General features: G+C 38.9%; 1 protein-coding gene and 1 non-coding gene across 2 annotated transcripts in view; both read right to left on the bottom strand.

Moving 5' to 3' along the window:
- Nucleotides 1-14,768, bottom strand: part of ift172 (intraflagellar transport 172) — a 69,474-nt gene extending 54,706 nt beyond the window's left edge. The window contains exons 1-15 of the mRNA XM_051960661.1: nucleotides 14,501-14,768; nucleotides 13,893-14,036; nucleotides 13,413-13,525; nucleotides 13,263-13,302; nucleotides 13,034-13,099; nucleotides 12,629-12,708; nucleotides 12,325-12,412; nucleotides 10,146-10,360; nucleotides 9,891-10,014; nucleotides 8,912-9,007; nucleotides 6,207-6,368; nucleotides 5,382-5,435; nucleotides 5,056-5,159; nucleotides 2,963-3,048; nucleotides 1,451-1,563 (exon numbers count right to left, since the gene is read on the bottom strand). Of these exons, the coding sequence (XP_051816621.1) occupies nucleotides 1,451-1,563; nucleotides 2,963-3,048; nucleotides 5,056-5,159; nucleotides 5,382-5,435; nucleotides 6,207-6,368; nucleotides 8,912-9,007; nucleotides 9,891-10,014; nucleotides 10,146-10,360; nucleotides 12,325-12,412; nucleotides 12,629-12,708; nucleotides 13,034-13,099; nucleotides 13,263-13,302; nucleotides 13,413-13,525; nucleotides 13,893-14,036; nucleotides 14,501-14,539 (1,524 nt within the window). The 5' untranslated portion in view covers nucleotides 14,540-14,768. The remainder of the gene's footprint in view (nucleotides 1-1,450; nucleotides 1,564-2,962; nucleotides 3,049-5,055; nucleotides 5,160-5,381; nucleotides 5,436-6,206; nucleotides 6,369-8,911; nucleotides 9,008-9,890; nucleotides 10,015-10,145; nucleotides 10,361-12,324; nucleotides 12,413-12,628; nucleotides 12,709-13,033; nucleotides 13,100-13,262; nucleotides 13,303-13,412; nucleotides 13,526-13,892; nucleotides 14,037-14,500) is intronic.
- Nucleotides 14,769-15,217: 449 nt separating this feature from the next.
- Nucleotides 15,218-15,289, bottom strand: trnaa-ugc (transfer RNA alanine (anticodon UGC)). The gene has a single exon. It is a non-coding gene; the product is annotated as a tRNA-Ala (tRNA).
- Nucleotides 15,290-19,890: the final 4,601 nt, after the last annotated feature.

The following is a 19,890-nucleotide window of genomic DNA, read 5'->3' as shown; positions in this document are numbered from 1 at the left end:
CACCCCCACCTCTGTGCCTCACTGTCAGGACTATGCATTCACTGTGGCGGTTCTGGACAGGTTCACTCATAACATGCTGCACCCCATCGGAGTCAAACAAATTTATCTTGATCTCATCTAACCAGAGAAAATTTATGAAGATTATTTTCAAATACTTTAGCACGTTTAATCCCTCAGTTTTGTGCTAAAGAAAAAGAAAAAGATGTTTTCTTTGATGCTATCCATAGAGGTTGTCATGCAAAGTCCTTCACACTGTCTGAGCTGTCACAGAAACTCTCACAACCCCCGATGCCCCCGATGTCTAAAGCCCATCGGCTTATGGTTTTAGGAGCTAGATTGTTCAAGCAGCGCACTGTCAGTGCCCTCATTTAAGGACGATGACCAACACTGTTCTAATTAGTGGGACTGTACTATGACTAATTCTATGTCTCTTCATTACTGCTGCAACTGTGCAACAAATCGACTGATTTTAGGTAGGTCACAGTTCTTCCTGTATCTTTTACTGTCTTTGTGAAATCTCACAATCAGATTGTTCATTTCCACTGGCAGTTCTTTTCCATGTGAAGCCATGATGCAGACATGCAGACAGACACAGCCCATAGGTCCAATACTGAGAAAGTTCTGGTGTTCACAGGTCATTTTAGAACCATGTTCATGCGGTTAGGCTAATTGGAAATAACAGGTGTACTCAATTATGTAATAATTAGTAATTCAAGTACTGTAAGGTGATACAATTATGAATTGTTTGATATTTCAGTGGTACTGTGCATGGTGTTGTCACTTCTGTTGTACACTGTAATTCTATGATTTTAATTCTCTGTATGTGGTCATTTTAAAGAACAAAGAATAAAGCAGTTGCTGCTCTTTTTGTACATTCTATTTTTATACATTCATGCAATATGAAACCATGTTCACTGTGAAACATGAATGTTGACATTATGCTAGATTACATGGTTTTTAACTCAGTGGTGGAAAGTCTCACTGAAGGACAGGTTGTCAGAAAACCAGAATGTTCAGATGTTTCTTCTTTAGGCCTCTTAAAGCTATTTTAATAAAACACGAAAAGTTGACATTGCTTTGTTTGAACAGGTCATAGACCAAAAAACTTTGGTAACCACTGCAGCACACCAAATAAGTAAAATTTCTAACATTTTATGTTTAATTTATGTTCCCATTCGGCAAAGGGCAACCATATATAGTCTGACTTTCCATCATGGTACCTGGACCACTAAGATGGTTCCACTTGGAGCCTAAAGGCATGTTTTGGGTGATTGACGGGGCTATAACTGTAGACATGCCCCAACCAAGGACAGATTTTTCTACTTTACTCGCTACATTACTAAACATTATCTTGTCTACCATTTGGCCCCTCTGTCTTCATGCCTCTAGGTCTCTATCTCATTGTTTCCACTTTTTTTTATCCCTTGAGGTGTTGTTGTTTTATTCTCACCCGCAGCTTCTTGTCCCTAAACAGTAGTTTGCGTCCGGTTTCATTGAGCTCCAGCCAGTCAATCTTGGAATCGTGGCTGATGGTTCCCAGATTGTAGCCTCCGGCCAAGTCCACTGAGGGGAGAAAAGAACCGGCAGATTAACCGAGCAGCAGTCAGACTGCCAGCATCTGGCTGAAATTGGCCTTTTATTCAACATCAGAAATCAGTCAGTTATTTTATAATTTCCCATCATTCTATGGGGCAGAGGGAGCAGTTTCTCCACATTCAAAACTTACCTGCACTGGGACTGAGCTGATATTAGTCTGCTGACATGTGCGGCCTATACAGTCTTTTTAATTAAAATGTGGTATCACCCACTTGGATGAAAATTATACAGTTGAATTTCCTGATCCTGCAATTATTGTAGTTTTAGAAGTTTAGGAGTTTAAAATTATGCGTAGTCATTATATAGTCTGGCTGTGTTCCTGTGTAAAACAAGAAAAACTATATGATTCATGGAGAAAAACGTAATAAATGGTCACAGAGTATCTTAATCCACAAGAGTCGACAGGGTTGTTGATCACAACTGATGACTCACTATTACTTGGTCAGGTACTGACAGTTCTCACCAAGCTGCTCTTGGAACCAAAAAATATCCTCCATATTGGATTCAAAACTACAGCTGGCATTAAAGGAGAAACCAGGAATAATGCTTCTCATTTAGGGAGGGTGCAGGGGGATGCTAATGTATGATTACTGCAGTTATGCATAAAAACAGCATCATCACAAAGCTTTAGTGTAAAGTATGTGTCGTTTAAAGCAGTAAAACCCACAGTACAAACTGTCAACAGTGAACAATAGCATGTTAGCAAGACAGTGAGATCAGTGCTAATGTCTGATCAGACAGCCAAAAAACTTCATTTTAAGTGTGTTTTTTAGGGAACCTTAATTACCGTTTCATGGTTTCATGTCTCCACCAACCATTCAATCTGCAGCTTACATCCATCTCTCTGTTCCTGAGTTATTGTGTTGAATAGCAGACAGAGAAGCATCTTGGCAGAGTATTTTGATGTCACAGAAAACTCTAAAATGTCATCACTTCATTATTTCATCCTATAAAAAACTGTGTAAAATGTGTTATAATTAGCGCATAAATTCCTGAGTTATGGCCAAAAACTACCTTTGCGAGGTAACAGTGATCTTGATCTTGATCTTTGACCGACACAATTTAAGCAGTTCATCCTTGACTCTAAGCGGACGTTTGTGACAAATTTGAAGAAATTCCCTCAAGGGGTTATTACAGTATTACAAAAATGGGACAGACAGATGGACAACCTGAAAACAAAATGCCTCCAGCACTTCATATCCCCATACATGGGCATAATAATGGACATCTTAGATATTCAACATCAGCATGGAATATTTTCCACTGAGGAGAACTGGTGCTTGTTCTAAATATTGCCAATAAAAATCGAAGGGAATTCTGATCCCAATGTGTGTATTCATGTTACACATATGACCTTCTTCCTTACCAATAGCGATGGTTTTTATGTCGATCAGATAAGCAAGTTTCTTGTTGTCCTCAACCCCTCTCTGCTTCCTCTCATTCAGTCGGACACTAGACACACAAACACACACATGCAGAGCGTTACTAAAAGACAGGTCAGTGTAACATGATTGAATTCAACAACGTGTGTTTAAACATGTAAGTAATAAATCCAGCATCAGCTCAGAATAATTGGCTTCAGCTGCTGGTCGTCATACTTGAAATCCCAGGACACACCAGGTCATGATGTTGTCACGCTCCAGTGTCCAGCCAGAGGCGAGCAGCAGTCAGAGGATTCTGAAACCTGCTCGCCTCAACAGCCATTAGCCAGTCACCGAGGGGCTGTCAGTCCTGACACTTTTGACAGGTCTGAATACATTAGCATGGATGTGTGCTGAGTAGCTGTCTCACTGACTCAGTGCTCTTCTTTCTGTAATGGCACTAGGATTTTTGGCAACTCAATACAGCCATCTAATGGACAGAGCTGGAAACACATTCACTGGGAGCGATCAGGGTTAACAGCAGACGCTGCTTAACTGGCATGTATATTCCCTTGTCTTGTTATTCATTGAAAACAAAGGAAGAGAAAAGAAGTTTATTGATTTATGACACTTTTTGCAGATACTGTTATAAATAAAATGTCAAAAGGACAGCAAAAACAGGTAATGTTGTTTGAACAACACAAAATTGGAAAGTACAAAGAGGTGTTATGGTTATGGTCCTGTTCCTGCCCTTTGTCTCCCCCTTTCCTTCTCTTCCCCATTATTGTCCTTTGTGTGTGTTTTGGTTTGTGTGTCTCTGTCTCCCTCTGTCTGCCAGCCTCCCCTCTTGTCTCTCTCTCCCGGTCACTCGCCCTCGAGCTCTGCCTGCTGATTGCCCTCAATTGGCACCAGCTGCAGTAATTAGTCAAATTCTCTCACCTGTTCCCTCAGCAATATAAACCCTCTGCTTCCCTCAGTCTTTGTCAGAGCATTGTTCGTCTTCTCTATGTTGCCACAGCCTCTGTTCCCCATCTATGGACTACTTTTGTTTCTGGACCTTTGCTGCTTCTTCCTTTTGTGGCTTACCCCTCCCTTTTGGACTCGGTCGCTTGGATTACTTCGGTCTGTTTTTTGCTCCCTCGTTTCAGTTCCTCTGTAGTGTGAGTACTTCCCCTCTGCTTTGTTGTTTGGAGCCTTGTAGTGCCACAGCATTAGTTAATTTGGTTTTTGCCCTGCTGCCCCAGTTCTAGTTGCTGTAGTGTTTTTGGAGTTTTTGTTAAAATAAACCCTTTTTCATTACCACCTTTTGCCTGCGCTTGGATACTCCACTCCCACAATCCTAACAGAGTTTTTCCAGAAATGCCAAAATGAGAAAACCGTGATTTATTCACCATTTCTGCAAAGCCGTGTTACACAATTTTAAACCTCAATGGTCAGAAACGAGGCTCTGCAAAGTACAGTGGTGGTTGCCACTTTTGCTTTGCAGCTACAAGATCCCTGGTTTGCATCCTGGCCTTCCTGGGATCTTTCTGCGTGGAGTTTGCATGTTCTCCCTGTGCAAGTGTGGGTTTTCTCTGGGTGCTTCAGCTTCCTCACACAGTCCAAAAACATGCTGAGGTTAAATGATTATTCTAAATTGCCGGAGGTGTGAACGCAAATGATTATTTGTCTGTATATGTAGCCCTGCAACCTGTCCAGGGTGTCCCCTGCCTTTGCCCCGATTCAGCTGGGACAGACTCCAGCCCCCCTGTGACCCTAATGAGGATTAAATGGTATATAGACAATGAATGGATGGTCACAAATGTGCTTAAGAAACTAGATAATGTGTAATTGAATACACCCACAGTCAAGTGAAGTATTTCTTTTTACTGTAGCCCATAAAAATGTCCTACTTGGGCTCATAAAATTGCGAAATGTTTGTACTGGAGTCTTTCTATTGCGGTTGTAACTCTGGGATTTCTGCCACTTTGCAGTTCAACTTAATTAGATCAGTAACATCTGTTTGAGTATTTTTATGTTGCTATTGGAACCACACAAACCGGTTTAGCTGTTCCAAGGAAGCAACTTAAGATGTGTTGGTGTAATTGTAACGGCCCACCTGATGAGGTGTGGATTCATGAATTCTGTCCTGACTGATCCGAGAATCTCGTTGCTGCTGTACTCCACCAGGCTCAGCTCTCCAGCATTAAAAATCATGCACACCTGAAAAAATAGCATTTATTCAAATGAAACATCAGTGAACACAACACAGTGGGGATTGTGGTTTGAGGCACAACAAGACAGGGCATGAAATACAACCTTCTTGGCAGAGGGAATTCTGTTTAGCTAAACAGGTCTCTGTGCTCTCTGGCAGTGCTGCACACACTACAAGTAGATTTGCAAGAAAGGCTTCCAGGTTTGTCGAAGATACATGTGTGTACTTACGGTTTCATTTTCAAAGAAGAACTTTTCATTTCCCCCAGAACCAGGCCAAGGCACCTGAGAGGAGACAGAGGAAGCAGGATTAGCACTGATACAAATAGCAGAGAAAGTGAACAGTTCACCTTCATTAACCGCAGGAAGGAAACGAGGAATAATTTACTTGAAAGTAAAAGGATAGAGCTAAAGTTTGCCAACTGGCCCACGTGCTTGTATTACACCGTAATATTGTCACTAATATTTACTTGTGAAGCATATCTATCATTTAGTATGTTTAACCCTTGTGTTGTCTTGCAGGTCAAAATTGACCCATTGCAAAGTTTGAAAATGTGGAAAAAATAGATTTTTTTTGTTTTGTTTTTTTCAGTGAAAATTCTGATGTCCACATTTTCAACATTTTTGATCTTTGAACATTTTTTGGTGGAAAAAATAAATGTGAAAAATGTTTAAGAACATTCACAAAAAAATCAACCAAAATCCAGCAAATTTTGTTGAATTTTTTTTTTTTTTTTGTGAATGTTCATAAATAAAATATATAAGTTTTACTGATATGTATGTCATCACTATAGATATTTTAGGATTTTTTGGAAGATTTTTACACTTTTTTTTTTAACATTTCTAAGAATTTTCTTGTCAAATTTGGGGGATTTTTTAAAAATAAAACTCTTCAGGGAAACTTTCAAGCAATTATTGGAATTTTCTTCCGGAAGGTTTTGCAAATTTTTAGAAATTTGGGGAATTTTTTTGCTGAATTTTTGGATATTTTTTCGTGCCGGTGAATGAAGACAACAGGAGGGTTGATTACTAGGCAGTAGGTATGCTCAGTATTACCTCGCTTAATTTATTCCTCAGCATGTCTCCCAACAGAAGAGTATCGGAGGTGTGAGCCACCAGGTAGCGATCTTTCCCCATGATCTTGACTTCTTCTATCTCATAACCGTAGTAGGACTTCAGGACAACCCGAGTTCCTGTGGAGAGGTTCCTCACTATCACCTGCAAGCAGAGTAGAAAAACATCTGGTTGGATTTCTGCACAAAATGACAAGTCAGTAAAAATCCCTGTTCGAGTGAATAGTAGGAAAGCTCGGAGCTGAGATCGATCTTGCTTACGCTGCCACAATTTTTACATGACGGGTATCATTCTTTCACCAAAATGTTGAAAAAGATGTTTTCCTTTTCACAATGTAACTCTCTAACCCAACAGACTAACACCTTTTTACCTAGAAAGCTTAGAAAGGAAACAATGCCATCCCATTACCTCATAGATGCAATACAAAGTAAAACCTAGGCTTTCAGAGAAACAAACAACTTATTTTTATAACTCGCTCCATTTTCCACAAATTTGATACCAGGAACACGACTGAAACATTGATGTGTTCAGCAAAGTCTTGGGGCGCTGACAGTGGTAAAACTTTGGCAGGAGGAGTTCTAGTCTTGACTTCATAGCCAACGCTCAATGGGTATGTCGAGCCAGATCTCAGTCAGACTCAGGAAGAATGCTGCAGGGGTCATCACCATGGCAACCTTAGTGATCTGGCCATTCACATCTAAGGGAGGTTTAGTAATTAGCAGCTTCTATGATCTCTGTGCTCTTTACAAATGTTTCCCTGATACGTCTGTCACACAACAACATACTGTTTACACACTACATACAAGACACACACATTTCAACAGTTTTAGTCCAGTTTTACTCAGAAGTTTATTTTGTGGCTTTCTTGTCAGCTCCACACACACCCGGACACAGTCATGTTTATATCACTTCAGAAGAGGACTGGCAGCCGTTGGTGTGATACTCACACATGGGAAGCTTTTGTCTTTGCTTCCAGGATTTGTTCCTGCTATCTGCTCACAAAGCCCGTACTTAGTTGTAGAAAAGGGCGTTTAAGTACACTGCTCATTTTGTTTGACATCGGTTGCAAAATTGAACGAATCTCAAAGAGCTGATCTCACCAAATGAATTGAAAGTAAAGTTATGGGACTTGGAGGTGGACACACTTAGCTGCACCAGGTATAATTGACTCGCATTGGCTGGGGCTTACATCTGTAACCTGTAACAGTGTGCTGCTGCCTGTCTTGGCTGCAACACTCTTCTTAATCTGAGAGAGACATTTCCCTGTTAAATGAAGGTCAAATTGTAGTTCCCTAACAAAACTGGAAATGCATATTGCCCCTTCAGAAATATTGCACATGTGCTTTATGCTTTTACTTCTAGATTTGAAAATTACATATGTGTCTGTTTTCCGGCCTTTCATGGAACTCTTCAGATGATCCAAATGTCTTCTCAAGAAACTAAATGTAAAAAGCGAAGACAAACAGAGGATGCATCATGCTGAGCCTTCCAGAGGAGGTGAGAGCATCTGATTAAACATACAGCCTCCAACAAAACCACTAAACTTTTCTTTTTAGGCTTGTGCTTATGCCAGTTTTTACCTTTTTATGTAATTCACTGTTATCAGTTATTACTTCTATAATAGACTCTGGCATTATTGTAATATATTGACTTCAGTTTTATCACTAGTATTTGTATTCTAATTTAAATGTTTAATTGTTTCATTTCATTTAATTCACCCTTCTTGGAGTAAAGCAGAGCCATAGACAATAAACGGGTAGCAAAAATGCACTTTCTCCAAGAATTACACAGTCTAGTTTGACTTATTTAATGAGTAATAAGAGTGTTCAACATTAAAATGTATTGAATTTGTGCATCAGTAAAGCGCAGCTAAATAAGTTGATGGTTGATTTCCATACAGCAAATACACACATAGATTTCCCTGCCTCCTAAAACTGTCATGCAGTCATTCAGCTCAGTTCAGTTCTTCAACAAAGAAGATGTTTTATTAATAAACACTGGCTCGGAGACTGTAATTATAGCTCTCTCTCTGCTTCATTAGATGCTCAGATTGATTTCTTAATCAGAATCTCATCAGTTAGAATTTTCCTCTATTAACATCAATTCATGACTTAATTAACTTTGGATATTTTTTCATGATTACAATTTTTTTCTAAGGGTTATACTGCAAATGATAGCACAGTAATGATGAAAGATCTATATTCACATTTCCTGCAAAGAACTAGCATATCCAAGCACATGCAAATAAAGGAAAAAAGAGAAGAGGTATATTTACTGCAGTTACACTTCCCGTTGTCTGTAAATGCCACTTTCTGTGACATTCAACTCATCAATTAATTAAAAAATCTGAATACAAAACAGCGGAACAAAACACTGGCTGATTGTTTCTGGAGCTTCACTTGCTGCTGCCCCTTTCTTAATCATGAATTCAAAGTACTGGGCTGTTTGTTGCACTTGATTCATTAAATCTGAATTAGTGCTCTCAGACAATCAACTGGGTAGTTATCAGTTCCATATCATCTGCTAATCGGCAAGAGATGGAGAGCAAAGTGACAATGTGACAGCTGAAACTGCTTATTTGCCGCTCTGTTCTTTTGGATTGTTTTGCTGTTTTTTTAGTGAAATTAAGAAAACTGTGGTTGTTTTCTTTCAATTAAGACTGCTATTTTATGTCTGGCTGGTGTTACCTGGCTCAGGCCCACATATGTCATTTCAAACTTGTTCTTATAGATGGTTCTTCGCAGGCAGCAGTCAAACAGCTCCACTCCTCCACACAGCGTTCCCTGTCCAGACACACAGAACAAAGAAACGCATAAAACACTATTTACTGTTTTCACAGGTTTGTTTTTGGGCTTGTATGTGCAATATCAGAGTAATTCCAGTCAAAAACTGGATTACTTTAATGACAAGTGTTTCCCACCCATGCACATGTTAGTGCTGCAACAACTGAAGAAACAAGAAAAGCACTCAGAGAGCGCAGTACTCCACCAAGGCTGCTCTGTTATTGTATCATTTCTGACGGATGAAATCTTGAAAAAACTTGTGGCAGAAATCGCGGCACCATAGAATGTGGTCATTTAATATGGATGTACCCACGAACAAAATGACCTTGCGCTGAGCATAGGTGTGTATTATGCATGTGTACATTATGTACGGATATGAATCACGTGACCTAAATATGCAGCGGGAAGCGGAATTTGATGGAACTCGGAAACACCCACACAATTTGTTCCTTGTATCATTTCCGACAGATAAGTCCTGATAAGTCTGCAGCGGTGGATTTGTAGTAGGATCGCAATCATGTGATCTTCAGCAGGCAGCTGATGTAGTGTTTACTTGTTGTCATAGTTACAGTGACGCCATACCGTTATCTGGCAATGATACAGAAATCTTTAACAAATTCGTATATCCAGACTATAAGCCACATCACTGCCAAAATCTAATCATTTGGTCCTTGTGTCATTTCTGAGCTGAAAATTTCATCCAAATCCATTAGTTCATTTTTGAGTAATGTTGCAAACAGACAGACGGACAAACGTATGCCAATCGTCACATAACTCCACCACGTTCCTTGGCGGAGTAACAAAGAGCAAAAGGTCTACTAAAAGAAGATCAATGGTGAGGTCACACTGTAGACTAAAACACTGAGACAGGTTAAGTATTTACAGCACAAAGACGTGATCCGTCTTTCTTCCAGGCCAAGCTGGTGATGGTGTAGAGGTTGACAATCTCTTTAGGTTTGGCTTCATCCCACACGCCTCTCCTTGGAGCCCAGTTAAACACCCGAAGCCTGGACAGATATCAGAGGAAAGGTGACTTGTTACTATCAAGTGCCTGTCGAGTCTCTCTGAGCTCATGTACAATGTAACACACTGCTGACAACGGATCTGTGCTGTAATGGAGAGAAAAGCATACACTGACCGGTCAAAGCTGCCAAACACAATAGACTGCCCGCTGGGACTGGTGACGGCAACGGTGAACTCCCTCTCTGTTCGGTCACGGCTGTAGTCGAAGGTCTGCAGGACGTGACCCTCTCTGCCGTAGGCCACCACCTTCTTGTCACAGCCGCCCACCATGATGCTGTTTGCACCCCAGGCCAGAGCGTAGGGTGGGCACGGGTGTATCAACAGCTTACCCTGCAAGAGAGTGCATCAACTGGAGTGGACTTGGAAGACACAAATACAATTTTTAAAATCTTCATACTTAGATTTTTTTAAGCTATGTTTTTTGGCCAGAGTGGGGGAAAGACATGCAGTAAATGGCCATAGGTCTGACTCGAACCCGTGACCACTGTGTCAGGGATTATAGTCCTCGTTTATGGGTCGCCTGCTCAATCTGTTGAGGTACTGCACTGGAAAAAATGCCCCTCTCAAAACAAGCAAAAAAACTTATTTCAAGGAACTTTTACCTTGAAATAAGTGAAAAAAATCTACCAATAGAACAATTGAAAAATGGCTTGGTAAGATTTCTTGAAATGAGATACAATATTTAGAATCATGAGATCTTAAACTTAGCTGGGAAAACGTATTTTAAGTTATATTTTACCAGGACTGTCAAGGTTAGGTGTCTTAATATAAGCCAGATAAGCTAAAGAAAAAGCATTTTTTCACTCAAAAATAGAGTTTCGATTTCATGTAACCTTCTAATTTGAGATGTTTTAACTCTCCTGTTGTCCTCATTTACAAGCACCAAAAAATACTGTTTCCTTATCTCAAAAAAATACAAAAAAAAAATCTGCAAAAAAATTCCCCAAATTTCTGAAAATTTGCAAAAACTTCAGGAAGAAAATTCCATCCATCCTCTATACACCGCTTTATCCTCATTAGGGTTGTGGGGGGTGCTGGAGCCTATCCCAGCTGACTCGGGCGAAGGCAGGGGACACCCTGGACAGGTCGCCAGTCTGTCACAGGGCTACATATACAGACAAACAAGCACACTCACATTCACACCTACGGGCAATTTAGAGTGATCAATGAACCTCAGCATATTTTTGGACTGTGGGAGGAAGCCGGAGTAAACACACGCATGCACAGGGAGAACATGCAAACTCCATGCAGAAAGATCCCAGGCCCACCCCGGGATTCGAACCGGGATCTTCTTGCTGCAAGGCGAAAGTGCTAACCACTACGCCGCTATGCAGCCCCCAAGAAAATTCCAATAATTCTTAAAAGTTTCCCTTAAAATTTTTATTTAAAAAAAATCTCCCAAATTTGGGAATAAAATTCTTGTAAATATTTTCAAAAAAAGAGTAAAAACGCTTCCAAAAAAATCCTAAAAATATCTAAAGTGACTACATATACATCAGTAAGACTTCTAATATGTTCTTTAAGAGCATTCACATAAAAATCAATCAAAATCCAACAAATTTCGCTGGATTTTGGTTGATTTTTATGTGAATGTTCTTAAAGAAACACTTTTACATTTTTTATTTCCACCAAAAAATGTTCAAAAATGTTGAAAATGCGGACATCAGAAGTTACACTGTGAAAATAGATTTTCTTGTAAAATTCAACCCAAAACAAAATAATATGTCTTAAAACAAGTCCCTCCATCTTGCTGAAATGTCACTTGTTAAGTGCATTTATCTTACATCGAGTGGGATGAGACATTTTGACTAAAAATAGACTTGGTAAGATTTGGAGTTTTTGCAGTGTGGGGCACCCTTCATAACTAGATTTATGGTTGTTTGTCTCTCTGGGTTAGCTCTGTGATGTGCTCTTCCTCTCGCACAGTGTCGGCTGGGATAGGCTGCAGCATCCCGTGAAGGTCTGCAGGATTAAGCAGGTGATGATTGGGTTCTTGAGTTAGGGCCAAAATCATGGTTTATGGCATCACAGTGACCTTTGATCAACAAAATCTAATCAGTTCACCCTTGAATCCAAGTGGAAAATGTCCATCAAATTTGAAGAAATTCCCTCCACGTTTTCCTGAGACATTGTGTTCATAAGAATGCAGTAGATGTATGGACAACCTGAAGACATAATGTCTCTAGAAACAGCTGTCACTAGTGCGGAGGCTTAAAAATGAAAAACAAGTACATAGTAGTATACAGTTTATAAATGGTCAAACAAGAATAAATAATGTAATTGAGCATGGGTACCTGAGACTCTCCTGAGCCTTCATCATCAAAGAAGTAGCGCACAACTGTGTTATCAGCATGGCCGGACAGGATACCTTTGCCAGAAACACTGAGGCACAACGGAGATTGCACAAATGACAGTGAGAGCAGCATAAAAGAAATAAAACAGCATTGAACAAGAGATAAAATCAGCAAATGTCATTTTATGAAAGGCAGTCCTGATATCATATAATTCTTATTCACTATTTTGGGATGGAAAAATCAGCAGTGCACCTCATACTACTTGTTGGTCATAGTTAAATATAGATGTGGATTAAAAATTTACTTGGATGTCAGTGAGACAACACAGGACTCTGTGGCGTAGATGGTGGAAGATTTATTCGTCTGAGTGTTGGCGAGGCGAACCTGTAAAAAAAATCGCAGAAACAAATTAGCAAATAATCTTTACATATGCAGAAGTGTACTCAGCATTTGACTCATAGGCTTTTGAAAGCTTGTATTTTTACATGTAGTTAAATTACAGTTCTGCTATTCCTACTATTATTTCTATTCTACGAAACCTGAAATTGGAGCCTTAAGAACTAAAAAGGGCAATAAAACTAAAATGACACAACTATTATTCTTCTATATCCACTGTAATGTAAGCTTCTACTGCTGATACTTTTACCAGTAATAATGTGTGAGGCCATGCCAATGCCACAGGTGAAGGAAGAAAGTTTTGCTGACTTACTTTGCCATCAACTAATCCGTAAACAATGGCATTCTCTGCAGGCCAAAGCAGGCAAGTCACAGCGCTCTGCAAGACAGTTAACCGGGAAAAAAAACGATCAAAACAACGATGCCGCATTGCAAAACGGCATGAAAGCTGGAAATTTGAACTTCCTATTACTATTCTCTTGACCGCCTCTTTCAGCAAGTGGTTTGCTGCCAAAGCAAAGTGTCCACTAATGTTAACTTACCGTTTGAACAAATTTGTTGCAGATGGCTTTCTTGTCTCCCCTTTGAGAGAAGATAAAACTGTTAGAAATCTGCTCGCATGTTGATATGCATCAACATGCATATCAAAATGGAATTAACTGGGAAATATGGAATCAACAAAAGGGCATTACCAATCCTCTCCGATTCTGTAGACGAAGATAATGTTGTCAGACTGGCCGATGGCGATCTTGGTGGAGTCGGGTGAGAAGGCCATGTCATTGACCATATAGCTCTGTTTTCCATACTGATAAAAGATTACAGGGAATTATTATTTTCACTGTAACAATTATGAAAAGGTGAACATTTGTTTACACCGCGTTTACACGTATATATTATTTCTAAATGCTAGTAGACACATCAGATTTCAGGTTTGTTGCTTCTAAAGTCTCGGCTGTTTGAATTCATGTTGTTCTGTGAGGGTTTTACAGAAATCCTGAAAAGTCTCATCAGAATTACACATATATATTTATCTGGTAAATTACATCCATCACATTCAGCACATTTAGCAGCTTCCATTATATTAAAGGGTTGATTTCAACACTAAATATCAGTCTAATACAATGCTACATAATGTATTCCTGCTCAGATTTCTGTGTGCTCGTCCTGATCACCTTGGAGTCCAGAGGTTTGGTGGAGAACTTGTCCCTCCTCTCCCCCTGCTCATCATAGAGCAGCACCACTCTGTCAACAGTGCAAACAGCGAATTTGGTGTTGTTGGGAGCCCAGGCCATGCATGTTACTTTGGCAGCTCCCTCCTACAAAGGCAGAAAAAAACAATAAGCGGTAACTGACTGGTGTCTTGGCTGTGTATCTTTTTTTTATTAGCTAGTTTAAGCTAGCCCTGCGACAGACTGGCGACCTGTCCAGGGTGTCCCCTGCCTTTGCCCGGCCCGAGTCAGCTGAGATAGGCTCCAGCACCCCCCCTGCGACCCTAAGGAGGATAAAGCGGTGTAGAGAGAATGGATGGATGGGTGGATGGATGGATAGTTTAAGCTAACCGTAGCCCGCTACATTCCGTTATTTTCTATAACAGCTGGGGCTGCAGTCATGTTCCAGGTTACATTAAGCTGTTTTAACTGATAGAGCCGATGTAATTTGTCTATTAGGAGATAATATTTGAACACACGCGAATCATGAACAACGTTGTAATTAGTTAGGTATACTTGGGCGAATTAGCAGTACTTTTTTCATCCGTTAGCTTACTTGTCAGTGAACTTACCTGGGGCGTTAAAAGCGTCTTCAGATGCTTCAGTTGCATTATCGGAAGTTTTTAGGAAGCTCCAACTGGGAATAATGTTGTTAGAGACAGGATGATCATCAGATATTGGTCATTTTGTGGACCAGCTTCAAGCTAGCAGCTAGCAGGAGGAGGACATCTTTGTAGTAAACATAACTCTGATCTCCTTAGTTACCGCTGGGGCCGGACTTATGGTGCATTTAAAAGTGTGGGAAAAATCTGATTCTCGCAATAGTTTATCAGTTCGGTTGTTCTCATTCTACAAATGTAAGTTAGTCCCATTTTTGGGTGAAAATAACAGATTAAAAGCAGTAAAGTTATTTCAAGTAACGCAAGGTGTCGTAAATTTGACCGAGCTGCACAGACTTCTTCTTTGGTTGTTGCCTTTTGGTCTATATACGCCGTAACGAGTATGTAGTGATTCACTGATTTAAATTATTAGGAACTGGCTTTGTATTGCATAATATGTACCAGTATGTACGTATAAATGTTAAATGCAAAAACTGCATGAGTGTCGAATTTGAAAACTTTGTAAAGCTATTCGTAGGCGCAGTGATTCCAAAGCTATACTGTTCGCCTCATTTTATTTAAAAAGCTGTTCACTGGCAGTCGCGAAAGTGAAATGTTGTATGTTAAAATTACGACTGTTAACTGTCAGAAAGACAATTCATCGGTAAAAGGGTGAAACGAAAAAGCTACTGGAGATGCCGGGGATTGAACCCGGGGCCTCATACATGCAAAGCATGCGCTCTACCACTGAGCTACATCCCCTTCCATGTCAAGTCGGCAAGAAGCCGGCGTTTTATTCCTATATGCAGGACTGATAATCCTGTAAGTGTAGTAGAGTAGATAAGCGATTCAAAATCCTTCGTCCTATGCATCAGCAGTATTTCTTCTCTTAATCCAGATGTGCCCATCTCCCATTCATCTTTTCCCACATTTTTTTGCCAAATAACTGAGCAGTCAACTCTACAAATTAAGCTGTAGTGGTTAATAAACAGTTCATTCCATGTTTAAACCAGTAATAATTGTTTCTCAATATTTTGCTATCAGGAAATACCTTTTTTTCCCTATTACATCATAAATGTTAAAGAAAATGAATCATACAAAAACATGCCATTGAAATAAATTACATAAATAAATAAATGATATTTATTTATATATGTTTTATTAACATTTTGTTTGGCCAGTTAAAATCCAGCGATGACACAGACTATTTGAAGAAAAAGGTACTGCAAACATTTCATTCCAGGCAATGGCAATCATTCCTTTGGGGCTTTGGGGAGTCAGTCCTACTTACCCCAAGAACATGACACTCCTGAGAATAAGTCTAAGATTTGTCTCCTTCAAACTTAACACACCCAGTTTATCTTAAATCTGAAAGTACTCGAGAGTTTTTTCAGTTAGCTAAGACTAGATCAGAAAGCAAGCTAATATTAACAACAATACACAAGAAAAGCACTCAGAGAGCACAGTACTCCACCAAGGCTGCTCAATCGTTGTATGATTTCAGATAGATGAAAGCTTTAAAAAAAATTGTGGTCCTCTCAAAATCTAATCAGGTGGTCCTTGTGTCATTTCTGACCTTACCTGAAAATTTAATCCAAATCTGTTAGTCCATTTTTCGGTAATGTTGCAAACAGACAGACAAACCGTGTTCCTTAGCGTAATATTATTAATAATATTTTAGCTGACTAACATAATCAAGAATAGATGTCTTATTCTATTACTTGCATTTGAACATTCAACAGGATGTTGCATTGCTTGTTTTAACATTTTTCATGGGTGCAAAAAATAATATGTTCTTGATTTATTTGCCCTCAGTAAGTGTGGTACTAATACTGCTATTAGTTCATTTCTCGGATGTAGCGTAGCAACAAACAGCAGAATATCAAAACTTTGCTCCTGTTTCGGCCAATGCTCCTATAATTTTATTCCTGTTTTATAATATTTGCACATTGTCAGATGGCTTGTAATTTCCAATGTAAATTACACATAAAAGCATAGAAATTTCACACAAAATTAACTTTTAATTTTATAAAACTATAATGTCCTTGCAGAGTAACATAAGACTAAAAAACCTGTGGATTTTTTAAAAATAAAATACAATATTTTTCAGATGCAAACATATAGAATCATTATCTCTGACTGGTCACTACATGAATGTGGCTTAGTCCTCATAACGCGCAAGGAACTTTACATGTAAGAGCAGTCAGTAAGTATTTGTTGGGAATTTAATGCATTACTTGAGATTAAAAACATAGCATTAAAGGGTCTTGGACTCATAGGTCACATGCATTTAATTAAACTGCTGTTAAAATGTCCTTGAAGAAACTACTTTGTCCCACTATCAACTCCTCATACAGAGCTGTGCAGTAGATAAACTACAAAGCTCCTGGTCTGTAGGTCACATTTACTGCTGCCTTTCAAGAATGTAAACATCGGATAATTCATCATGTTAGGTTGCACATTAACCCCATATTTGACCACCACAACAACTTTAAACTGCAGTAGGTGATGGGTCAAACACAGGTCCCGAAGAGACACTTTTTATATTTTGTGCTTAAATGGATGTGCGTATAGAACATATGTCAAATAATGATAGGAACACACAATCAAATTCTGGAGGCAGATTAGATGCATTGCATCAAATAACCAACAGTGGATAAATCCTGAAAACATCCCCTGACTTTTAAACTCCTTCTGTAGGGGGTTTATTAGTAAAAAACTGTTGAAGGTTCAGGATTCAAGTGAAAGACACATTGTTTTGTTTTATATCATCATTGTGATAGTGGCCGTGAAAACAAACAGCAGCAATGATTGAAACAAATCTACAAAGAGCAAGAATTCTATTTGGCCAAATGGTGGCGCGAGACAAGACAAAAGATCATAATTAGACCAGATTGAAGGGGAGAATACGTGATATGTTCAATTGTGAGGAAATAAGTGCATTCACTTGATAATATGTAAATTTGTAAAATAATGTAAAACTATTTTAGCGCAATTTTGAGATACTTTACTTGAGTATTTCCATTTTTTAAAATATTTTTATAGAAGGAAATGTGATTTTCACTTCACTATATCTATTTAACACTCTTTGGTACTGGTCACACAACAGGATCAGATTAGTTCTACAAATTTAAATCAACAAATAAATCATTGTGTTTTATTATATTTTTGGCTCCTTAAAATATCTGAATTAGGTAAAGTCTCAAATAAATGGGCCATTCTTTCCTTGAAGTTTTTGTACTTATTGTACATTTGGATGCTAACACTTTTGTGCATTTACTGAAGTAGAATTTTGAATACAGGACTTTAATTTAGTATTTTACAAAGACCTGATTTAAAAATCAGGTGTTTTGGTTGTGGGCTGGTTTGATGGTTCAGTTTTAATTCCATCCATCCATTTTCTTCCGCTTATCCGGGACCGTTTCAAAGCAATGTCGACATACACTGCAGAAAGGATTCTTGTTGAAGAAGTTGCTGCTGCAGGTAATTACCCGCCCTCTTCTGGTGACGTAAGATGACGTTTAGTTGTTAATTTCATTCAATTATACCGGAAATACGGGATGATATTGTCAAATTAAAGCTTTACACGTATGAATAGTTTTTATAGATTTAACTTAACACACACTCAGAGGCACTTTGCTTGCAAATATTACAAAGATCGTTTCAGCATTAATATTATACTATCATATAAGATACTATCATATATATATATATATATATATATATATATATATATATACTGACAGTCAATAGAAACTTTGAGGTAGAAATGTACACAGAATTCTACTTGTAGGGGGGTTGTAATTATTCATTGTGGATTTACTGATGATCTAGTGCCCTGGTAGTTGAGATAATGATGAGTTGTCATTTTGTCATGATTCATTGCACATGGGTTGGTCACTTTGCAAAAGTGAACCAAATACACACCAAGCAATACTCAGTGAGTATCTGCACAATTTGAGGATGGGTTTTGAAGGCCTATATAAAGGCCCAAAAAAGGCCACCATTGTTAGTCCAGTGAACAGCATCATGCCGCGTCTATCACATGAACAACGTCTCCGGGCACTGGGTATGGTGGAGGCCGGTTTGAGCTACAGTGATGTAGCCAGGCGTATGGGCTGTTCCCAACCCGCAATCAGAAGCCTGGTCCAAAGCATGCGCCGACGGATTGCTGCCTGCATCGAAGCAAATGGAGGCCATACTCGGTATTGACTGTTGTGACTTTGTGTTTGGCAGATGCCGTTTTCTTTTGTGAAATTCTTTTTTTTTAAATCATTCTTGAAACTTTAGATTTTTGTTTCTGTATGCCAATACGCTAAACAAGTGATTCATATGAAGAAAATCCAGTTTCAGGCTTCAAAATAAAAATCATGTTGAAAAATATGGTCTCAAAGTTTTTAATGACTGTCAGTGTATTTATATATATATATATATATATATATATATATATATATATATATATATATAGAGAGAGAGAGAGAGAGAGAGAGAGAGAGAGAGAGAGAGAGAGAGAGAGATTTTTCTGATTGTTTCAGTTTGGAACTGGTCCCTATATAAAGTATCGAGAATCAAGAATCTTTATTGTCATGGTGTTTCCACACAGTGAAATTACGATTGGTGACTCCCAGCTACAGATGAAAATAGAAAATGGCATACTATATACGAATAAAATAAAACATAGGTTCACTATATAATTATACTGTGTATAATTGTGTTTGTGACAAATGAACGTCTTGAATCTTGATATAAAGCTTGAGGATCTTTTATCATTTGTAATTCAGGTTTTTTGTTTTTCAATTCACCTGCTACCCCTGTCATCAAGGTCTATGATTGCTACACACACACAGACACACACATGCAGACACACACACACACACATATATATATATATATATATATATATATATATATATGTGTGTGTGTGTGTGTGTGTGTGTGTGTGTGTGTGTGTGTGAGTGTATAAATGTATATATATGTCATGGTAGAGACTGCGATTTGGTAGAATTGGAGTTTCTACCAGTAGAGATTGCGATTGGAGTCTCTACTGGTAGAGTTTGCGATTGTAATCTCTGCCAGTAGAGATGGAACTTTAAATCTGACCCCTGCCCTGACCCCTGACCCTAACCTTAACTAACCCTGACCTTTAAATCTGACCTCTGCCCTGACCCCTGACCCTAACCTTAACTAACCCTGACCTTTAAATCTGATCTCTGCCCTGACCCCTGACCCTAACCTTAAAAGTCTAACCTTAGCCCTGACAAATCTCTACTGGTAGGATTGGAGTTTCTACTGGTAGAGATTGCGATCGCAATCTCTACTGGTAGAGACTCCAATCGCAATCTCTACTGGCAGAAACTCCAATT

This window comes from Acanthochromis polyacanthus, chromosome 16 (genome assembly GCF_021347895.1).
Source record: "Acanthochromis polyacanthus isolate Apoly-LR-REF ecotype Palm Island chromosome 16, KAUST_Apoly_ChrSc, whole genome shotgun sequence".
NCBI lineage: Eukaryota > Metazoa > Chordata > Actinopteri > Pomacentridae > Acanthochromis > Acanthochromis polyacanthus.
The sequence above is the reverse complement of the archived record's forward strand: the minus strand, read 5'-3'. Positions and strand labels throughout refer to the sequence as shown.